Here is an 18,198-nt window from a genome sequence, read left to right as displayed (position 1 = left end):
TATTGTAATGCGCTTTTTACTGTCCTAAATAAATAAAACAACAGAAACTTTAGCTCATTCAAAACTCTGCAGCTCAACAGTTAACCAGAACCAAGAGCACATCAGCTCAGTTCCAGCTGCTCTGCGCTGGCCACCTGTGACACACAGGATTGACTTTAGGGTCTTCGTCCTCATATGCAAAGGTACTAATGGCCTCGGACCAAATTACATTGCTAACTTTCTAGTTAACTATGTGCATTCAAGAATACTGCAATCATCTACTGCTGGTTTATTGGAGGTTCCCAGGAACAGCCGGGATTTTATATTAATGTGTGGTCATGTATTTAATTTGATTTCTTATTATGCATTTATTTATTTATTCTTTTCATTTTTAAATGACATTTTAACATGTTTTTACATTCCTTCATATCTATTATAAGTGAATGTAAAGCACTTTGAGCTGCATTTCTTTTATGAAAGGTGCTATACAAATAAAGTTCATTATTATTATTATTATTATTATTATTATTATTATTATTATTATTATTATTATTATTATTACAGACCGTGCAGTGGTATTATGTAATCTCTTCCAAATGTATCTCTAAATGATCCTCTGATACAACTAAATCCTTCATAATCAAGACAACATATATCAATACATTTTCTGCAGTAGTATGTCCAGTACATGTTGTTAATTGCACTAAATGGAAACAAAAGTTTGACTGCAGACAGAATGTAATGCACATAATAACAGTGGAGAGGTCCATGAAACAATGTCAGAAAACTCTTAATTCCTCACTGGATTAAATGCTTTGTGAAACTCATCTCCTGTCACCGTGTCATCCTCACCACTGATGAACATTATTTAAAAAAAACAACACTGCATTCTTCCCTTCTTATATTGTCTGTGTATGGGCGAGCAGATATCCCAGGACTTGCCAGCCTCCTCTAGAGACTTTATGCAGTGTGTTCCAAGGCTGGAAGCTAATTTTTGATTAATTAAATCAAACACGTTGGCAGCTATTTCCAAGTATTACACGATTTCCATGCTGCTTATGCATGAGGCTCTCTAGCAGCAGCAGATTACGGGCAAACCCAATTAGAGCAACACAATTCTCAGCATCAGGTACATTTTGCCCTGAAGGTACTCTCTATGACCAATTAGGATTTGTCACACAGTGAAAGCCGTAACGCGGAGCAAAATGGAGCAAATCTCTGACAGAAGATTTAAACAGGTCTCACTTGTCATATTTAGTCTGAATTGAATGGAAAACAAACAAGAGATGATACTACATGAGCGCCATGGATAAGCATTTTGGTATTCATATCACATTAAGAGGGTGTGACAACTGTAAAACGTCATGATGTGAATTACAATCGTGAGCCAGGATTAAGAAACACAAAACCTGTTTTCTATTCTCTTTCTCAATGTTTGACACATATAGACGTGTTTTACTGTGTGTGTCTACCTACAGGTACACAGGCATGTCTGTGTACATGTGAGACATACAGCATGACAACTGTTGAGGTTAAAGCTAGTTTATGTGTGCTGCTGTGTGCTGATTCAATGCAAATAATAAAAAATTAATATATGTGTAGGGCACCTGAAGGACAAAACTCCCAATACGGTAAGTGCCTGCTGAGGCAAAATAACAGACTTTCAAAATGTCAGGTTGTCCCCTTGAGGAGACAGCTGAATGAGGATGGGGTAAAAAAACAAGAAAAATTGTGGCTTTGTCATTTAATGTCACATGGGCTTGGCACAGCTTCACAAGGTTAACATGCCAGGGAACATCAATCAAGCGAACTTGCGACTTCCCGTCACATCCATATACATCAAGCAGCAAGTGTCTGAGAGGCTTCACCAGAACTCATTCGCACTGTTCCAGAGGCAAATTACCAACTACTGTACCCGCTAACACTGGATACTTCAAACAGCGTGAGAGGCAATACAGGCCTATCAGTTTTCACAGAGGCATATCAGGATAACAGCGAGGGTGCAAGTGGATGTTATTATACAATGATTATACTAAGATTCAACAGCAACACGCTCTGTAAATCTTTGCTGTGCAGAGAGGGAAAGATGGAAATCGTTCAATAATCCACCACAGTCCTTCATCTGTTCCCCAACTCGGGTGTTGACTAATTGAATCAGGAATAATATAAACAGAAAGAGAATCAGTGGGGGAAAAATGCCCTTCAGATAATTATTGCAAGGAGAAACTGTATTTACCAGACAAATAAAACAGCTGAATAGAAATTAATCTGGCAAACTGTAGTTGTTTGAGTAGCATATTACAAAAAGGGTAGCAAGGAGGAAGCAAAATAGTTTTAGCACTGCGCATTTTCACATCTGTTTTCTGTCCAGAGAACATTTTATGCACTTGACTGCAGACATTGACCTAATAATGTTAAAACTGTATGTATATTTTGGTGAATTTTATGATGGAGTAACTTTGGAGCATTTTAGTTTGTTGGGTTTCCTGTATTACTTTGAAATCCGTCATCTCACCTCAGTCCCTGCCCAGGTGTTTTTTTTCCCACCACTTCTTGTGCTCACCTGTGTCTCATTAGCCCATCAGCACTCTGTATTTAACTCTGCCTCTTGTCTCTTTCAGTTGCCACGTTGTTTGTGTTCCCACAGCTTCTGTTTTGTCATGAATTGCATTAACCTGTTTCCAGTTTATGCTTTCACTTGAGTGTTTGTTTGTTGGTTAACCTGAAAAGCTAATATGCTTTGGATTCCTGCCTCAGTGTTGTGCGTTTAGGTCCTCCTCCTTGTCAAACTGTGTAAATGTAACAAAGCCAAGTCCAAAAAACAATAACTTCTATGACTTGATTTTGATTTCATAATTGGAAAGACTGGAAGTTTCCAAAGTATGATTGGACTATTGCAGTGCATGGACATGTACAGTAACATAATGTTAGAAGCGCAAGCTCCAGTGACTTTTTAATCAAAATATCTTATCAGTGAACTTTGTTGTTATCATAAGCTGTTACAATTACACTGTGGGAATGACTGGAATACCTGATTTATAATTTCTTCAGGGTATTTTATTTATTTATTTTCCCAAATGGTTAATTTACTCAAACTGTAAAACAAAAAAACAAAAACAAAAATCCTCATAATTTGTCTGATGCATTGTCAGTTTTACATTGAAATGCTTACAGTATTCCCTAACATGGGTTAGAGTAGCCTGAAACCACTTTTATATTTGTTCATTAGACTAGTGGTGAGCCAGTCAGTTTAGCACAGCTAAGAGACTGGAAATAAGGGTGAACCATCTAGCCTAGCCTGGTTTTAAGGGGAGGTTATGTGCCAGAGTGTTTCTTGGCAGTCAATAAGTTGATTTTGTTACCTCTAGGAAGAGCCACACTCGCTGTTTTCCTTTGTGTCTCATCCTTATCTAAGATAACTGGATGCTTGCAGTAAATTCACATTTGCTATATAAACAGCTGTATCAATCTTTTCATCTAACTCTTACGAAAATATTATATATTTACCAAAAACAAGTCCTTTACAGTATAGGTATTTTATTAAAATGTGTGTCTGTGCATGTGTGTGGGCTCTGCTTTCACCAGGGATGATTTAAGTTATTTTAAATTGAATCAAATTGATTTCATTTTTTTAACTGAACCAGGTATGAAAGTAATGTGCATTATCATGTAAACAGTTTATATAAACATCTCCAATCTGTGGTAGCTGTCAATACAACCATACCTGTATGGTACCTTGCCAACTTAAATTGAGTTTAAAATCAATCAAATTGAGAGCAAATAAAGTCTTATCTTTCTATTAAAGATACATTTGCAGAGGTTAAAAGGCATAAGAAAAATAAATAATTCTTTGCTAATGGATTTTGTAATTGCACAGTTGCCGAGCAATTTTGAATGGTTCTTTGCTGCTCTGTCAGATTGTGAAGGACCAGGTTCTTAGCCCGCTTTAGTGAATGAATAATGTCCTTTGAACTTAATAAACAAAATGTATCAGTTCTCCAGTTTGAATCATCCATTCCTCTAACTCTTAATAACTCCTGTAACAGCAGCAGAGAGTTGGAAGTCCACTCATATAAAAGATCATATTGATTTACGTTGTTGCAAAGATGACAATTTAATAGTTTTACTGCATCATATACAAGTGAACAAGATATCTACTCCTTAACAGCATGTCATAGTGGATGGAGAGCATCGCGTTGATTCTGTTTCTGCTGGTTCATCACAAGCCAGCCAGAGCGGCACATTCACTTAAATAGTAATCACAGAGAGGGAGCAGGATACTGCAGGGCTCCATATATCACAAGAGGACATGTATGAGGTGCAGAGAGAGACCCACACATGCTGGGAGAAAAATGGAAGATGAGTGGAGCAGATGGGTGTGTGAGTCAGCAGCACGTTTGATAAGGCTGCATTTAAAGGGGAGCGGGCTGATATAATGTAATAGAAATGGACGTGTCATTATCAAATATCCCCTTGGGAGAGCTGATTGGATGGATTACAGGGATGGAGGGGGTGTGGGCAATAGATTTAAAGAACTTATTTGTAATTAGCTGAGGATTTACAACCGAGCTGGTTAGATCTACCCCAAGAGCCGAGCAAACGGGCGCTATAATTAGCTCTCAACTCTGAAGCTCACATTCTGTGCACCTTTTTGACCTACTTCATCTACTCCACCTGTGGAACAAAACAGACCTCGATACTTTTGCAAATATCAAATTTACTTTTGCGTTTGTATCTTGCTGCTCACATTGAAGTGAGTCCATCTGAGTAGATTGAATTTGTGATAAATAAATATAACCTTACTGAATTGAGATAAGAAATGGGGTAACTATCAATGGTCCAACCAGTGTTGCGCACCAGGGCCCAGAGGCTGTCAGGTGCGGGTCCTCTTGCACTCAAACTGTTTCACACAGTTTTCATAACCATTCAAAAACATAAGTGGAATCTTTACGGATTGGGATAGCTATACCACCTTCCCACCTCGTGTATGACATTTATGGGTGTAAGTCATAGCCTGTGTTGTGTATCTTTTTTGTAATATTCCAAAACTGCTCATTTTATTAAAAATAAATGGGCCATTATGTCTACCCATCACTCAGGCCTATTTCAAATGGTTGCTTCATTCTAGGTTAGTTACAAAGGAAGAAGGCATGCTGGGAAACACTAATTTGTTTGTCCAACATCCTTTCTCCCTGTCAATTGTGATAATTTGTGATGACATTGTGACAATTGTTTCTCAATGATTTAACCCATTAGCAATACACTCTCTTTAGCAAATGGACACAAAGTTAGCAGTATAGGCTAAATGAGTGTCTGTGCAGACAAGTGTGTGCTTATTTTGGGGTATGTGGTGCAAGGAGATCGGCCTAAGAAAAATATTTGTAATACAACTAATCACAATTATGTTACGCTGCAGAATATAAATATATGGTTGGTGATTTCAACTTAGAGCAACTGTAGATTGATCCATTCTTTGCAGTGTAATGTCTAGCCTACCTTCCTCTTCTTGAAGGCTTGCCGCGCCAGGTAACCTCTACAGGCAGCTTGGAAGAGGGTTAGATTGCGTTTGGTCTGCTCATCCCTCTGCTCCTCCAGCTTAGCCAGGGTTCCAGCTCTGAAGAACAACTTGAGCAAGAAACAATCACTTACAAATACTGATTAGCAAAGTGTGAAATTGTTGAGGTACCATTTGATGCTTATTTTAGCCAAGAGGAAATTAGATCTGGAGGACCTGCTTTAGTGTGAAATACAGCAGCAAAAATAAATGAGAAGTGAGTTAAAAAAATAAATAAATGCACTGAAGCAATAAATCAATAAGAAACAGTGTAATCCACAGACAAGAGAGCCTTATCTAAGTGAGAGAGCTGTGATTAAGTTATTATCTCGGATAATCAGCCTTGTCTGTTTCTAATCTGGGCCAAAGGTAAAACACAGGTAAACAGCCAACAGAAAGCAGATCACGTCACGGCCTGTCTATACCTCAGAGGAATTAGCTACTGCAAATATATTCCAGATATGATGGCAGCAAGCTATTAAAAAGGATGGATGATGACAGAAAAACTGTCTCCACTGAAGGTCTCTCTACACAAGTCCCAGTGCTTTATGAATTACAGAATCCATATGTGATCTGTTAACAAAGCAGAAACTGGAAATGATCGAGCAGCTTTAGAAGGGAAATCTGCATACCAGCAGGCAGGAGGAATGCCTTCAATGACATCAGTGAATATTACTTTTCAAATTGCTTAGTGGGACTTGAGCAGAAACCTGTTTGTCTTTCATCAGCAGAAGCATGTTGTACTTTCCAGCATGTGTGCAGCTCAGCTGTTTTTAGACATGTGGCTATCTCTAATGGCAGATTTTATCCCGTCAAGAGCTTTGAATCCACTGCTGTAAGGTTATTTGGGGTTGGCGTAATTGGCATGCAAGTGAGACGGGTTGCTTAGACGCCACTGGAATGCTTTGTGAATGGCCAACTGCGCTTGTCTACTTCTGAACCCCTTTCACACTCCAAAGTGTGGCACCATATGAAGCTGCCTCCAAACCATTATTGTGTCGTATTTTAAAAGGGCCTTGTACGCACATCACATAACTACGGGCGCAAATTCCACTGTTTTGTGCATTGTTGTTCTCTTTGATTTCCTTCTTGGCTGATGGCCACTTTCCAGCTGACAGGATTAGACCTCCGTTTCTAAGCAGTGTTTGCTGTGATTACCTTACAACAGTCACGGAGGAAAATAAAGAGGGCCATCAGTTGTGAGAATTTGCTCTAATGACCTGAAAAGAAAGAGGGAATTGTGGTCACGTAGTCGGGCAGGGTAGAGACATGCCTCTAGGGTAGCAACTGGCTAAAAGACTAGAAGAAGGGACAAGGCTTGGCAACCCTCCAAAAAGGGATGGTAAACAAACTTCAAAGAGGGACAGGTGTAATGAAAGACACACTTCCCCAGACAGCAAGTGTCATTCAAAAGGAAAAAGCTATGTACTGTGGTTCTGTTGTTGGAGTTTAAAAGAGTGGAGAGAAACTGGCAGCGATTCACAGCAAAGGTTTATTCAATCATTTTAAAGCTGTTTACTTGTTTGAGATTACTCACCCTACTCAGACCCATGTGGTAGCTGCTCTTCTCCAAATCCAAGGACTCCAGTAGTTCTTCCACAGCCTGGGAAAAGGCACACGCACATGCACACGCACACGCGCGTGCACACACACACACACACACACACACACACACACACACACACACACACACACACACACACTTAGGCTTTCAACAGCTGGATCCAGAGGGAACTTATACTGACACGGTAACATTGCAGTCGTCCACAGTTCCCCTAAGTTGTGATGTTAAATTAATGGCACAGTGCAGTTTTCCCTCTTGTCTCGCATCCATTCCCAACTGGATTTTGTTTTGAAAATAACTCAGCCGGCACAGGAAAAAGTTTGGCTCCTCAGAACCTCCACAAACCAATTACAACTTGTCCCCCAGAATCCACCTGCTCTTGGCTTATTCGTCATGACCCCCTGGTGTTGTCAGCCCCCTATTACAGCTTCGAACACACACATCCTATGAAGCGACGCACCATCAGCCAGCCCGGAGCCCTCTCCCCTCTCTGTCCATCTCCCATCCTGTGTATACTGTAGGTGTATTGTTGTGTCTCTATTTGAGCCTCCAGCCCCGAAAGACCACCTCTAGATTACACCAGGAGAGGTTTGCCATGAATACTGAGGGGCTTTTGTTTGCTGCTGTTTCCACAGAAACTCAGCCTCAAAACGCCGACACAGGGGAAAAGAGCTATACTCTCCCTTAACCCCATTCTTTCACTCTCTCTCTCCCCCGTTTCTCTCAAGAAACCAACTTTTGTTGATTTTTTTCACCACTGCTCTTCAACTGAGGCTTTTCTTGCAGAGGACAAATGCACAGCGCACCTTCAGTCATAGTTCGCAACAATAACACTCAAACTAGGATTCATGTTACAGTCATTATTGATCACTTTAAAACAAAAAGTAGAAAATCACCAGTACTGTTGAAGTAAACTAGGAAAACCTTGGTGCTACTTTCCAAAGACCAGATTACAAAAGATCTAACTGAATGCTATTTTCTAGCTTTGATTGCAATGAAGCACTTTCCGAGCCACAATACTGATCTGCTTCTTTCACGGGCGTGATAGTGATGAGGCTAAGTTGATTAGGTCATTACTATAGCTCTGATGAAGGTTTATTTCTCTGTCAGTTGGCTGCTGACAAATCAGGAGCAGATGTAATGAAGCTGCCTCTACACAACATTAATCTTGACCGTGCTTGGCCACTGGCAGAGCTGTAATGATGGACTCACTCTCTTTTCGTCCTTCACGATGTAATTCCTCCCCAGCTTCTTGGTGAGGTGCGGCGCCAGGACGTCAAAGCGCCGGCGAAACTCGGAGAAGACCATGTGGTCAGGGTAGCCTGTGAAAATCAGTATTGGAGAACAGTATTTTCTAAACATATTTGCAGCATGCAGTTGTTACTTTGAGGTCATTTTCATTTGATTTATTTTTGTTTTTCAAATACACATAGACAAGGAGGTCTGTATTTCTTTAGCTGCTTGCCCCAAGTGTGTGATTTAACCTGACCTTGCCTGTAGATCCGTAGAGCATCAAGCAGCTTGGATCCACGCATTTGAGCACGGAGCAAGGCTACATCGAGCTGCATTAAGCCCGGATCTCCAGTCTCCCCTTGAGCCTCACACTCCCCTCCTTTGAACAGCGATCCACTCAGAGCCTTGAGGGCATCCGCCTTGGGCAATATGCAGTGAACAAATTGAATCCTGGACCGCCGCACCATGTCAAGGAGAGCATCCTGGAGAAGACGGAGAAGGGTCAGGGGGCTCCAGTTAGAACGGGTCAACGGGTCAACAGGTCAACGGGTCAAAGGTCAATGCGGTATTTTCCAGTGATGAATTTTCATATAATCAGTAGCTTAACTTCTTTACTTTAAACCATCAAATTCTCTACATATCTTAAAATGTTGTATTTAAAAGGAATTAACCAATATCTCTTGTATCACCCACACAAGTGTTACACAATTTATTCTGTACAGTGCTGCAGTGAAGCACTCAAAAACTCAGTAACTCTATGACAACCCGAGGACAGATAATAAATTTGAATTCATCATTTCCATTTTTAAAGCCTATTTAAGTGCATGTGTATTACTTTACACTCAATACTGCATTCTATATAAATGTCCATTTCCATGTAAGACGAACAGCTTCCAGTTTTTTAATTGTTAAAAAAAATAAATAAGAATAATTATCTAATAATGATGCAGTAAATATTCAGTGAATGTAATCTGGGGATCAGCGTTCTTTTCAAGCAATAGGATTGGAAGAAAAAGCAGCCGCAGAGCTCATCTCTCTAACAACAGGCTTAATATAATTTGGTCTGGCTGCAGCCCAACGACTGGCCTTCATCTCATCACTTTTCTTTTAAGCTGCATTAAGCAATTTGTGAATGCCACAAAGCCCAAACTAGATTCCAAAACAAATTTACAGTGTTTCATATTAACGAGAGCCTTGTGTTTTATTATGTTGCCCCGGTGGCCCCCCGCAGCCCCAAATACACCTCCAGCACACTGCTGAGGTTTAGTAGACGAACGCACGAAAGTATGACTGAATGATTTGTTCCATCTTCTCCCCTCTCACCACTTGAAGCTTTATCTGGATGCACAAGGACTTCTTCTTGATAGAAGCAACCCCCGTGGTGAAGGTCTTCCTCATGCTGGTGGCCCGCCGCAAAGACAGCTGGGAAACACCTTCGAGGCCGGCGATGGAACCTGACAAAACAGTGGCTCCACCCGCTCGGCTCATGAACAACGAACTGAGGATCTTCCTGCGAGAGATACAGTGACTCAGTAAGATTCGTAAGAATCGACTATATACACTTCTGCATGGGTGATACTTACTTCTGGGAGTCCTGCAGGAGGCTCGCAGCATTGGTCGAGGCAGGATTCTGCTTGGCGTTGTTGAGCCACCCACGGGCATCGTACTCCACCCAGTCGGTCCCGTGACTGTGGCCCAGCAGGAAATGATGATCTTTCTCACCCTTCAACAGGAACGTGTGACCTGATGTAAACGTAGGATTCACTGTTAGGATGCTCACTATGTAGGAAGATGACAAAAATGAACAGTCATGAGTAGATTGATCATGTCCCGATTACTCACCGACCTACATAAACTTTAGTGCTACAGAAACAATAACACACAGTCTGCTCCTAATTGACTTTATATTAATGGATCACATTAGCTTGTCCGTGCAGTTTTAGTGTGAAACATCATCCATATTGTACTGTCATAAATATTTGCAACGGCGTGCCTCAAGCATGATGTGGTGGCCTATCAAAGAGATATGGCTGATAAACTAAACAGCTCAAATCTGGCCCATATAAAGAGTCTGAATGTGAAGCCTCCAGCTGTTGTTTAGGAGGGCTGAAGTGACACTGTGCTCTCTATTTTTCCCTGAATTTCACTGAGTTCTATTGGGGACATTTTTAAAAGCTGTAACACTGGTGAGTGGCATCGAGGTTGTCAACAAAATACAGTGCATGAAAAAAGTGTCTGTGACTCATCTACAGTATAATACTGGTATAACTGGCAGATACAGAGCTTTGTGTACAATCTACACTGTAGCTATGAAGAGAGCATTTACTGTGACACAGTCGTATACTATGAAAGAAAAGGGTAGTGATTGTGATAAATCTCAAAAACTAAAAAAAAATTTGTTTGGTGAAAATTCAACGGCAAGAGTTACTATATACTGCAAAGACAAATAATACAAAATAGCGTAATATTTCTCATCAAAACACCCAACATAATGTTCATGTAATGTCAGTTTCAAGATCATTCGCTGGATGCTTGGTATTAACTTTAAGGGTGACCTAATGTGTGTGTGTGTGTGTGTGTGTGTGTGTGTGTGTGTGTGTGTGTGTGTGTGTGTGTGTGTGTTGTCCTCTCCTTGCCTTTACTCTCGCCCTCAGCTGGCCCATAGTAACTAAAGAGACGTCCCAACAGTGTTTCCTCCGATCCCCCAGGCTGCAGCGCCTCCTCCTCCATCAGCCACAACAGGCCCCGCGCCTCATCTGTTCGAACCGTCCGAACCTGTCAAACGCATACGCTCAGAGGTCATGGGTCCTTCTTAACGTCCCAACGGGGATACAAAATGTTCTGGTTTACTTTCAGTTCTACTTTCCATTTTACCTCTTTGACCCTCTTTACTAACAGGTCTGCCTGAGAAAAGATTACATTTTGCCAAGAGTATCCCACCAAACAACCTCACCACAAGGACATTTGGCTCATTTTAGTTATTTAATGGGAACACATTGATTAATCAATGACTGAGTATATTTAAGCCTTTTTTTTTTACTTGTCCACCTCCTGGGTAAACAAAAAACAATAACTGTTTATGTAAAAATTATTTAAAAATTTCAGCAACTTCTGGGTTGTGGCATCTGCAGTCACTGTTTAATTTACTATAAGCTGTTCTCCTAGATGTCAGAAAAAGTAGTATGCTGTTCATTTTCCCAGTCTTAGCCAGTTAGGACAGGACTGAGAATATTATTATCCCTGAAAGTTAAAGTTTCAACATTATTTGCGGTCCCTGTGTCCTTCAGCGGTTGCTGCAGTAATAGCATCATCAATTTAGCTTTTCCTTATAATGAAAGTGGAAACAAAAAAAGGAATTCATGACTACAAAGAGTAGAACGGGGAGAGAAGGGATTAAAAAGTAATTAAATTAACGTGAGCACAGAGAAGAAAATAAAATCCACTCCAGCACTGATGATCATGGAATTAGCTCATGGAAAAGGGTTTTGTTGTCTTCTTACCCTCAGAGTGCATGTGACCTTACTGGGCAGTGTAAAACACACAACAGCAGCCATGTTGTATATTTTGTATTTTCAGAATCTCCGAATTTTCAGCGATGTCATTGGTTTGAGAGGTGAACTTTTTATCCAAAGATATTTAGGATAAGCCAATGTTGTTTTGGGGGATTAAAACCAGCTCCAGAGAAAACAATCCCCACGTTAATGATGTCAGGAGTTCAGTTTTTTTCCTCTGTTTTTCCCCCGATCACCTCTCCTCCTGTGTCCCCTCTGTCCCCTGTCTTTGTCTGTGGCCACGCCCCTCACCTCCCGTGGCCACGTCCCTGCCGCTGGTCTGCCGGCTGCCCTGTTACCCGTGTCCCCCTGGAGCTGTCGGTCGAGTTGCCCTCCCGACTGGAAGTAAGTGGACACGCTCGGTGCCACCTTTTGGTTTGTTTTTTGTTTGTTTTTGGACAATAAAGACTGTATTTTTGGAACTTGAAACCTCGAGTCTGTGAGCTTGCATTTGGGTCCTGGAAAAACACCCACCACATAACAAATGAAGTTTATGTGTATTGTTCAATAGGGAATATGTGCTGCTCTATTTCCTTTTTCACTCCCACTTTCCTACTGTCTAAATCCTTCATTCATAATCTTGTAGATTCCTGCCCAATGATCTTTCTTACATATCATCGTATTTCTCTCATTCTGCAACCCTCCTCCTCCCCATCACCACCTAATCCATCTGGTTTCGCAATGAGCCCTCAAGTTAAGTTTACATCAGTCATCTCTGTTCTCACCTCACCACAACCGGTCGAGGCAGATGGCCACCCACCTCTGAGCCTCATTTTGTCTGAGGGTTTCTTCCTGTTAAAAGAAGGTTTTTCCTTCTAGCTGTCACTCATGGGGGAATTGTTGTGTTCCTGTGTTTAATGCATTGAGATGTCTTGTGTTGTGATTTGGCGACATTTAAATAAATTGGAATCTGCTTACTCCGCCCTTCCACCAGGCTCTAGGTGGTCCTGTCCTATCTCCTACATTTATTTGACATCCCACTATGAAATGTCCTCTCATCATTGAAGTCTAATCACCAAAAATGTATCACTCAAACTGTCATTCACTTCTAATGATGTCTGCCTCTTGAAACATACAGCTCATGTCTGAATCCACTCTGGGAACCCTGGCTTAGACCCACACAACCAAAAACTGTTTTCGCAGCTATCAGGAAGTTGCACTGGAGACATCCTTATCAGCATCGCACACTACACTGACTGCATATACAACACAGAGTATCAGTTTGGAGGAGACATATGACAACTACGAGGCTTGCAATGAATCGAGCATTAAGGCTGTTTGTGATAACGGACATCTGAGCTACAACAGAAAAAAAGAGTCTGAGAGTGAAAAAAAATCTTTGATCAAAATATCTTTTCATTCTGAGCAACAGATCTTTAGAGTTGACTTTAGAAATGACTTTGAAGAAGCTGCGTTTTCACCCCCACCCTCCCCCCCTTTGGTTTTAGTGTGATGTACTACAGTTCACTACTTCTGATGACATTCCCATTAGAGTGGGGACCTTTTAAAAAGTAAAGCACTCAAACCAAACATATTGGAATTAGAGCAAAGTGATCTATGACTCTCTAAACTCTGCCATTTCTGTTTCCATGGTGCAGATCATAGGCTGCAAAGGCCAAACATTGATTTTCTTTCTTGAAGTCAATTCTCTAACCTTTCTTTTCTTGCTCCTACCCTCTCATTCTAGCCTCTGCCAAGAGCATAGAGAAAACTTCTGATGCTTAAAACCAATATTCACTGCTGAATTAAAAAAGGGGCACCCAGAGATTACCATGTGAAAATAAATCGTGAAAAGGAAGGCAAGTCCCATCGGTGTTTTGATGCGCATTCAGAGGCGAGTTATTATCCCAAAAAAACAGATTTGTGCATATCAAGAAAAAATAAATGACTATGCAAGTAGGAAGTGCATGCATAATATTAAGGGAAAAAGGGAGATGAGAGACAAAATGAAATACTGGACTTACCAGTGCTTGGCTTGATGCTTGGTCTACCACTGCTACAGACAGAGAAGTGCTGGGCTCCATGTCATCCAAGGAAAGCTCTATGTTCTCCTGGAGGAAGACACACAAGCAGATTGAAAGACTCTTTAATGAAGCCAAACTTGCAAAAAAGCAGAAAATTGGAGATGTGAGTTCTGTTGTTTTTTTTTAAAGTGAAAAGAAAAGAAAATGTATGAGTTTTTAGTTATTTAGGAATTTAAATAGATGCTAGGTAGTTTGGAGCCCTGGGTTAAAGAATACCTTTCCATGGCCATAGACAAATATGTTTAGAGAGAAGAGCCCACCATTCAAGAAAAGGTCAAGTAGATGATGAGGAAACAGTTCTTCAAGGTGTGCAGTTGTACGGAAGGTTAAGATGTGTAACCACGCCCACTGTCTGTTTTAGAGAACCAAAGTACCTGTGTTGGTCATTGTTGCTGTCTCAAAGAAATGATCCACAGTCTTGAGGTGTTAGTTTCAGATAACACATGGAAAAAGAGTTTGCAGAACTGAATGTTGTTGACTGGTTCAATACAACCATGCAGCTATTAGTCCTCAGAGACGTGACCTTTATCTAACCTCTGCTCTGACAATGCTAATGTAAACAACACAACCTGGAAATCCACTACAAAGAGTCCCAGTTCAAAATAAGATGATAGTTCAGTTGATCAATTTGAAAAATAATTGGCAGCTTTGTTAAATATTAAATCATTTCTGTCATTTTTAATTTGTTGTTTCCAGCAAATTTCAGAGGGACTTTCCCTTGTGATATACAGAATATTGGAGAAGTGAATATATTGGGTTTTAGACTAATAATGTGGCGAAACTGATTAAGATTGTAGATTGTAGAAATTGTAACCGTTTTTAATAGTATTTTCTGGCATTTTGTAGAAAAACAAGTATTCAATTAATCAAAAACATGATGATAAATTAATCAATAGATACTAAATTGATACCCATTAATTTTATAATTATTTGTTGCATCCCCATCAGTTAATTGCCAGTCATCAATTCATTTGAAATCCTAATTCCCCTTTATTATAGGGGTGGCCTCGTGCCTCGTGAAGGTGCCAGAAAGCATAGAGTCCTACAGTTTTAATACATATTGAAATAAAAAAAAATACATATTTCAATTTTGATGTAATAAAAAAACAAATCTGGCCTTTAAAATTACTGGGGGGGGGGGGGGGTTTCTACACTGTAGGTAAATGGAAATGATTTCTGGAATAAAGTGGAAATGAATACACTAAATTACCTTCACCAGAACAAAACGGGTGTGCAGCAGCTCACAGTGACAAAGTGCAGGCTGTACTAGAAATGGCTGAAAATGCTGGCAGTGCTAAAAGTGTGGCCATGACAGATGCCAGTGTTCAACTTGACTGTGTTTGTGACGTAGCCTAAATGACTTTTGTTCTCCTCTGTGGAGACTCAATGTGCAGAGGAAACACACATAAAACGAATTACCCAAGCAGCCGCAGCCTTCAACAGCATTGGATTCAGAAATATAAAGCATATGCCTGTTGTGCGTCTCACGGTTTAACCTGCCTGTCACCGTCGTCATTACACTGTGTGCTGGTTTAAATGAGTTTGACCCAGTTTACGATGACAGTTTCACAGCTTCTTATATTTTCTAGGTGTACTGACAAGAGAGAATTACACCACTCTGTTTTATGCAATGCTTCATTTCGCTTCAATTCCCTCTCTCCTGGGCAGAGGATGTGGTCGGGAAAGTGGGTGGGAAATCCCTGGATCTTTGCTCACAGTATTAAAAGTAATATGAAAAGGGATTTCTGGTTAACTTCAGGGTACTATCACCTCGGTTTTTTAATAAGATGACTATTCCTGGGATTAGAGTTGGGACAGATGGAATGGATTCATATATTTGTTAGTAATGGAAGAAAAATCTCCATCACTTGTCCCTTAAATATCTTAAATTCTGTGTCCAGTTTATTACGGTCCAACCCTGCTAGCAAAGCAGGACAAAAGAAGAATAGGTCCTTCATCACTGCTGTGCAGCTGGGCGTGTCACCCAAAGGCAGTCAGGAGTGACTTAACTTTGATCTCAGCAGAAGAGGTGAAGACTGGCATCGCTAATGAGAAGGTCTAACACATGAACTACTTTGGCTTGTCACAGCTTGTGACAGGTCGGACGGATAGTGCATCTGATGTGTGAACGGAAACACGATTGGAGTTGATATATCTTAGAGAAAGCAGCAGTCAGAGGGAGCAGGAGGTGAATGAGGCCCTACGTATGCATCACGCTTCACCTGTCCTCACCTCTTTGTATCTCTCCAGCTCCTGAACAAAGGTGCGCTGGTAGAAGAGAGTCTGCAGACGTTCTTGAGCGTAGTTGTGGCAGAGGTCCTCGAAGGTGGCGGCGCAGTCACGCTTCCCCAGCCGGGGGTTCTGAAAGCCCGGCGTGTCCACAATGAGCAGAGAGCAGAGAGAATGCTGGCTGGACTTCAAGGCCCTGAAGCACACAGGGCAAAAACATACACGCATGTAAGCATTCAGGACAGCTTTTTATTGATTACACTCACTGCATAACCTCTGGCTTTAACCTCTGTCCCCTCTATTCCTAACAATTCTATGACTATAACTTACTGTAAATCCAAGCCTCCAAGCCTTGAACAACATACTAAACCCATTAAAAATGAACATTTATAAAATCAAAGAAATTATCTTAATATGAAATTGTTTTACATATTTCCTTTGTATAATAGTACACCAAAAACATGACAGTTTGAGTGTGATACAGCGTCAGTTAAATACAAAAGGGCAGAATTACTAACCGGTTTATTAAAGAAATGAGGATCATGAAGATTTCAGAGTAAAGCCCGGATGCCATGGCCTCTAGACACTCCATGGCTGTCGCTTTGGATCCTGGTATGAGAAGCAGTCAGAGAGTAAGAACCAGTTCACAGTACCTCCATCGTCAAATGACATGAGAACCAGTAGAATAAAAGGAAGAAGAGTCGTAGACTAAATCTACGGTCACAGCATTTTCTTGTAAAAAGAAGCACAATAGCATTATATTTGAGCATGTTATACCCTGAGGCATAAAGTATCCATCCTGGGTCTTTGTAAAGCAGTGTCATTTAGGACTCAGGTGTTTTGGAACTGGTCAGATCAAACAGTGCAGACTCTGCCTCGCGGCAACGGCCACCTGTTAGGATCTCTTAATTCATTCCACCGCCACACAAAGTAGTGACTTTGTGTTGCTTGGGGGATGTTTTTCAGTGTGCGCACACATCTACGGCTGCACATTCATGTGTGAGCGGAGATACAGGGAAGGTGAAAGATAGGTCATTTCTGTCCATCCCTACTGTGATAGACTTTTAACTGTATCCTCGTGCCCTTCAAAATGTCTTGCAGTCTTGATGGAAGTCAGAGAAGCCGCATATGTGAAAAATCAATGAGGCAATTATGATTTCAAGGACAATGAATGAAGAGTGGATCCAAAATTGCCTGTCCCAACATAGTGTGTGTACTTATCTGTCAATAGGCATTGTAAAGCTGTGGTATTCATTACTAAGATAAGCTTTACTTTCTCCCGTGCGTGCAATTTCCCTTAGGTGATGAGCAGAGGCATATGTGTGCACATGTGGGAGTGTGGAAACAGAGCGAGAGTGACAAAGAGAACGAGAGTAGAAGAGGGAAGGGCTGTGAGGAATGAAGAGCAAAGAATATGTTGGTAAATGTGGTCTGTGGAGTACCTGCATCTGCTGTGCCATTTTCGTCAGAAGCTTGGCGGACGGCGCTGGCTCTGGGCAGGGTGCCCTTGGCCTGGTGCTTGAAGATGGAGGAGGAGAGCTCCTCCAGGGTGCAGCCCAGCAGGTAGGCTGCCTTCTGGGCCCACTCATGACGTGCAAATTGTTTCCTGCCAGCTGAGACACGTGCATGAAAACCTCCATTAGCCCTTCTGCCAACTATTTCAGGCACTTTGTAGTTTTGTGACTACCCTGTCTCTTACAGGGTAGGATTATGTCTCTGGTCAAGCTGACACAGACACAGCTGAGGAGAACATGTTCAAAATGTTGGTACCAATTGTTAAAAAAAAAAAGAAAATACCCACTAGCTTCTACAAATGAAAGTTTCTATTGTTTAATACTGAACACGCGTCTATGAAGTTACACTGATAATTGCCCCTTTTATCTTCTTGAGAATTAAAGCAACACTTATCATTAGGAGACAGAATTCATTTATTTACATCAAAACCTCTGTTGGGAAACACAAGTTTCTCTTTAATCTGGTGGCTGAGACATGGAAACATGCAAATATGAGAGCAAACTTCAGTTTTAATCCACCATGAAGTACTATCTTCTAAAACTTAAGAGA

The 18,198-nt window shown here is 41.0% G+C and overlaps 1 protein-coding gene across 3 annotated transcripts in view; it reads right to left on the bottom strand.

Annotated features, from left to right (window-relative positions):
- The window catches only part of LOC138196603 (unconventional myosin-XVIIIa-like), a 52,654-nt gene that overhangs the window by 21,248 nt on the left and 13,208 nt on the right, over positions 1 to 18,198 (bottom strand). For all 3 annotated transcript variants that reach the window (XM_069146816.1, XM_069146814.1, XM_069146815.1), the window contains 11 exons: positions 17,577 to 17,747; positions 16,653 to 16,743; positions 16,138 to 16,330; positions 13,846 to 13,932; positions 10,967 to 11,105; positions 9,914 to 10,073; positions 9,654 to 9,840; positions 8,587 to 8,812; positions 8,310 to 8,419; positions 7,071 to 7,136; positions 5,476 to 5,604 (listed from right to left, as the gene is read on the bottom strand). In XM_069146816.1, the coding sequence (XP_069002917.1) occupies positions 5,476 to 5,604; positions 7,071 to 7,136; positions 8,310 to 8,419; positions 8,587 to 8,812; positions 9,654 to 9,840; positions 9,914 to 10,073; positions 10,967 to 11,105; positions 13,846 to 13,932; positions 16,138 to 16,330; positions 16,653 to 16,743; positions 17,577 to 17,747 (1,559 nt within the window). The remainder of the gene's footprint in view (positions 1 to 5,475; positions 5,605 to 7,070; positions 7,137 to 8,309; positions 8,420 to 8,586; positions 8,813 to 9,653; positions 9,841 to 9,913; positions 10,074 to 10,966; positions 11,106 to 13,845; positions 13,933 to 16,137; positions 16,331 to 16,652; positions 16,744 to 17,576; positions 17,748 to 18,198) is intronic.

This window comes from Embiotoca jacksoni, unplaced genomic scaffold (assembly GCF_022577435.1).
Source record: "Embiotoca jacksoni isolate LCO1_2020_lvr unplaced genomic scaffold, fEmbJac1.0.p SCAF_13, whole genome shotgun sequence".
NCBI lineage: Eukaryota > Metazoa > Chordata > Actinopteri > Embiotocidae > Embiotoca > Embiotoca jacksoni.
Note: the sequence above shows the minus strand (reverse complement) of the source record. Positions and strands in the feature narration are given on the sequence as shown.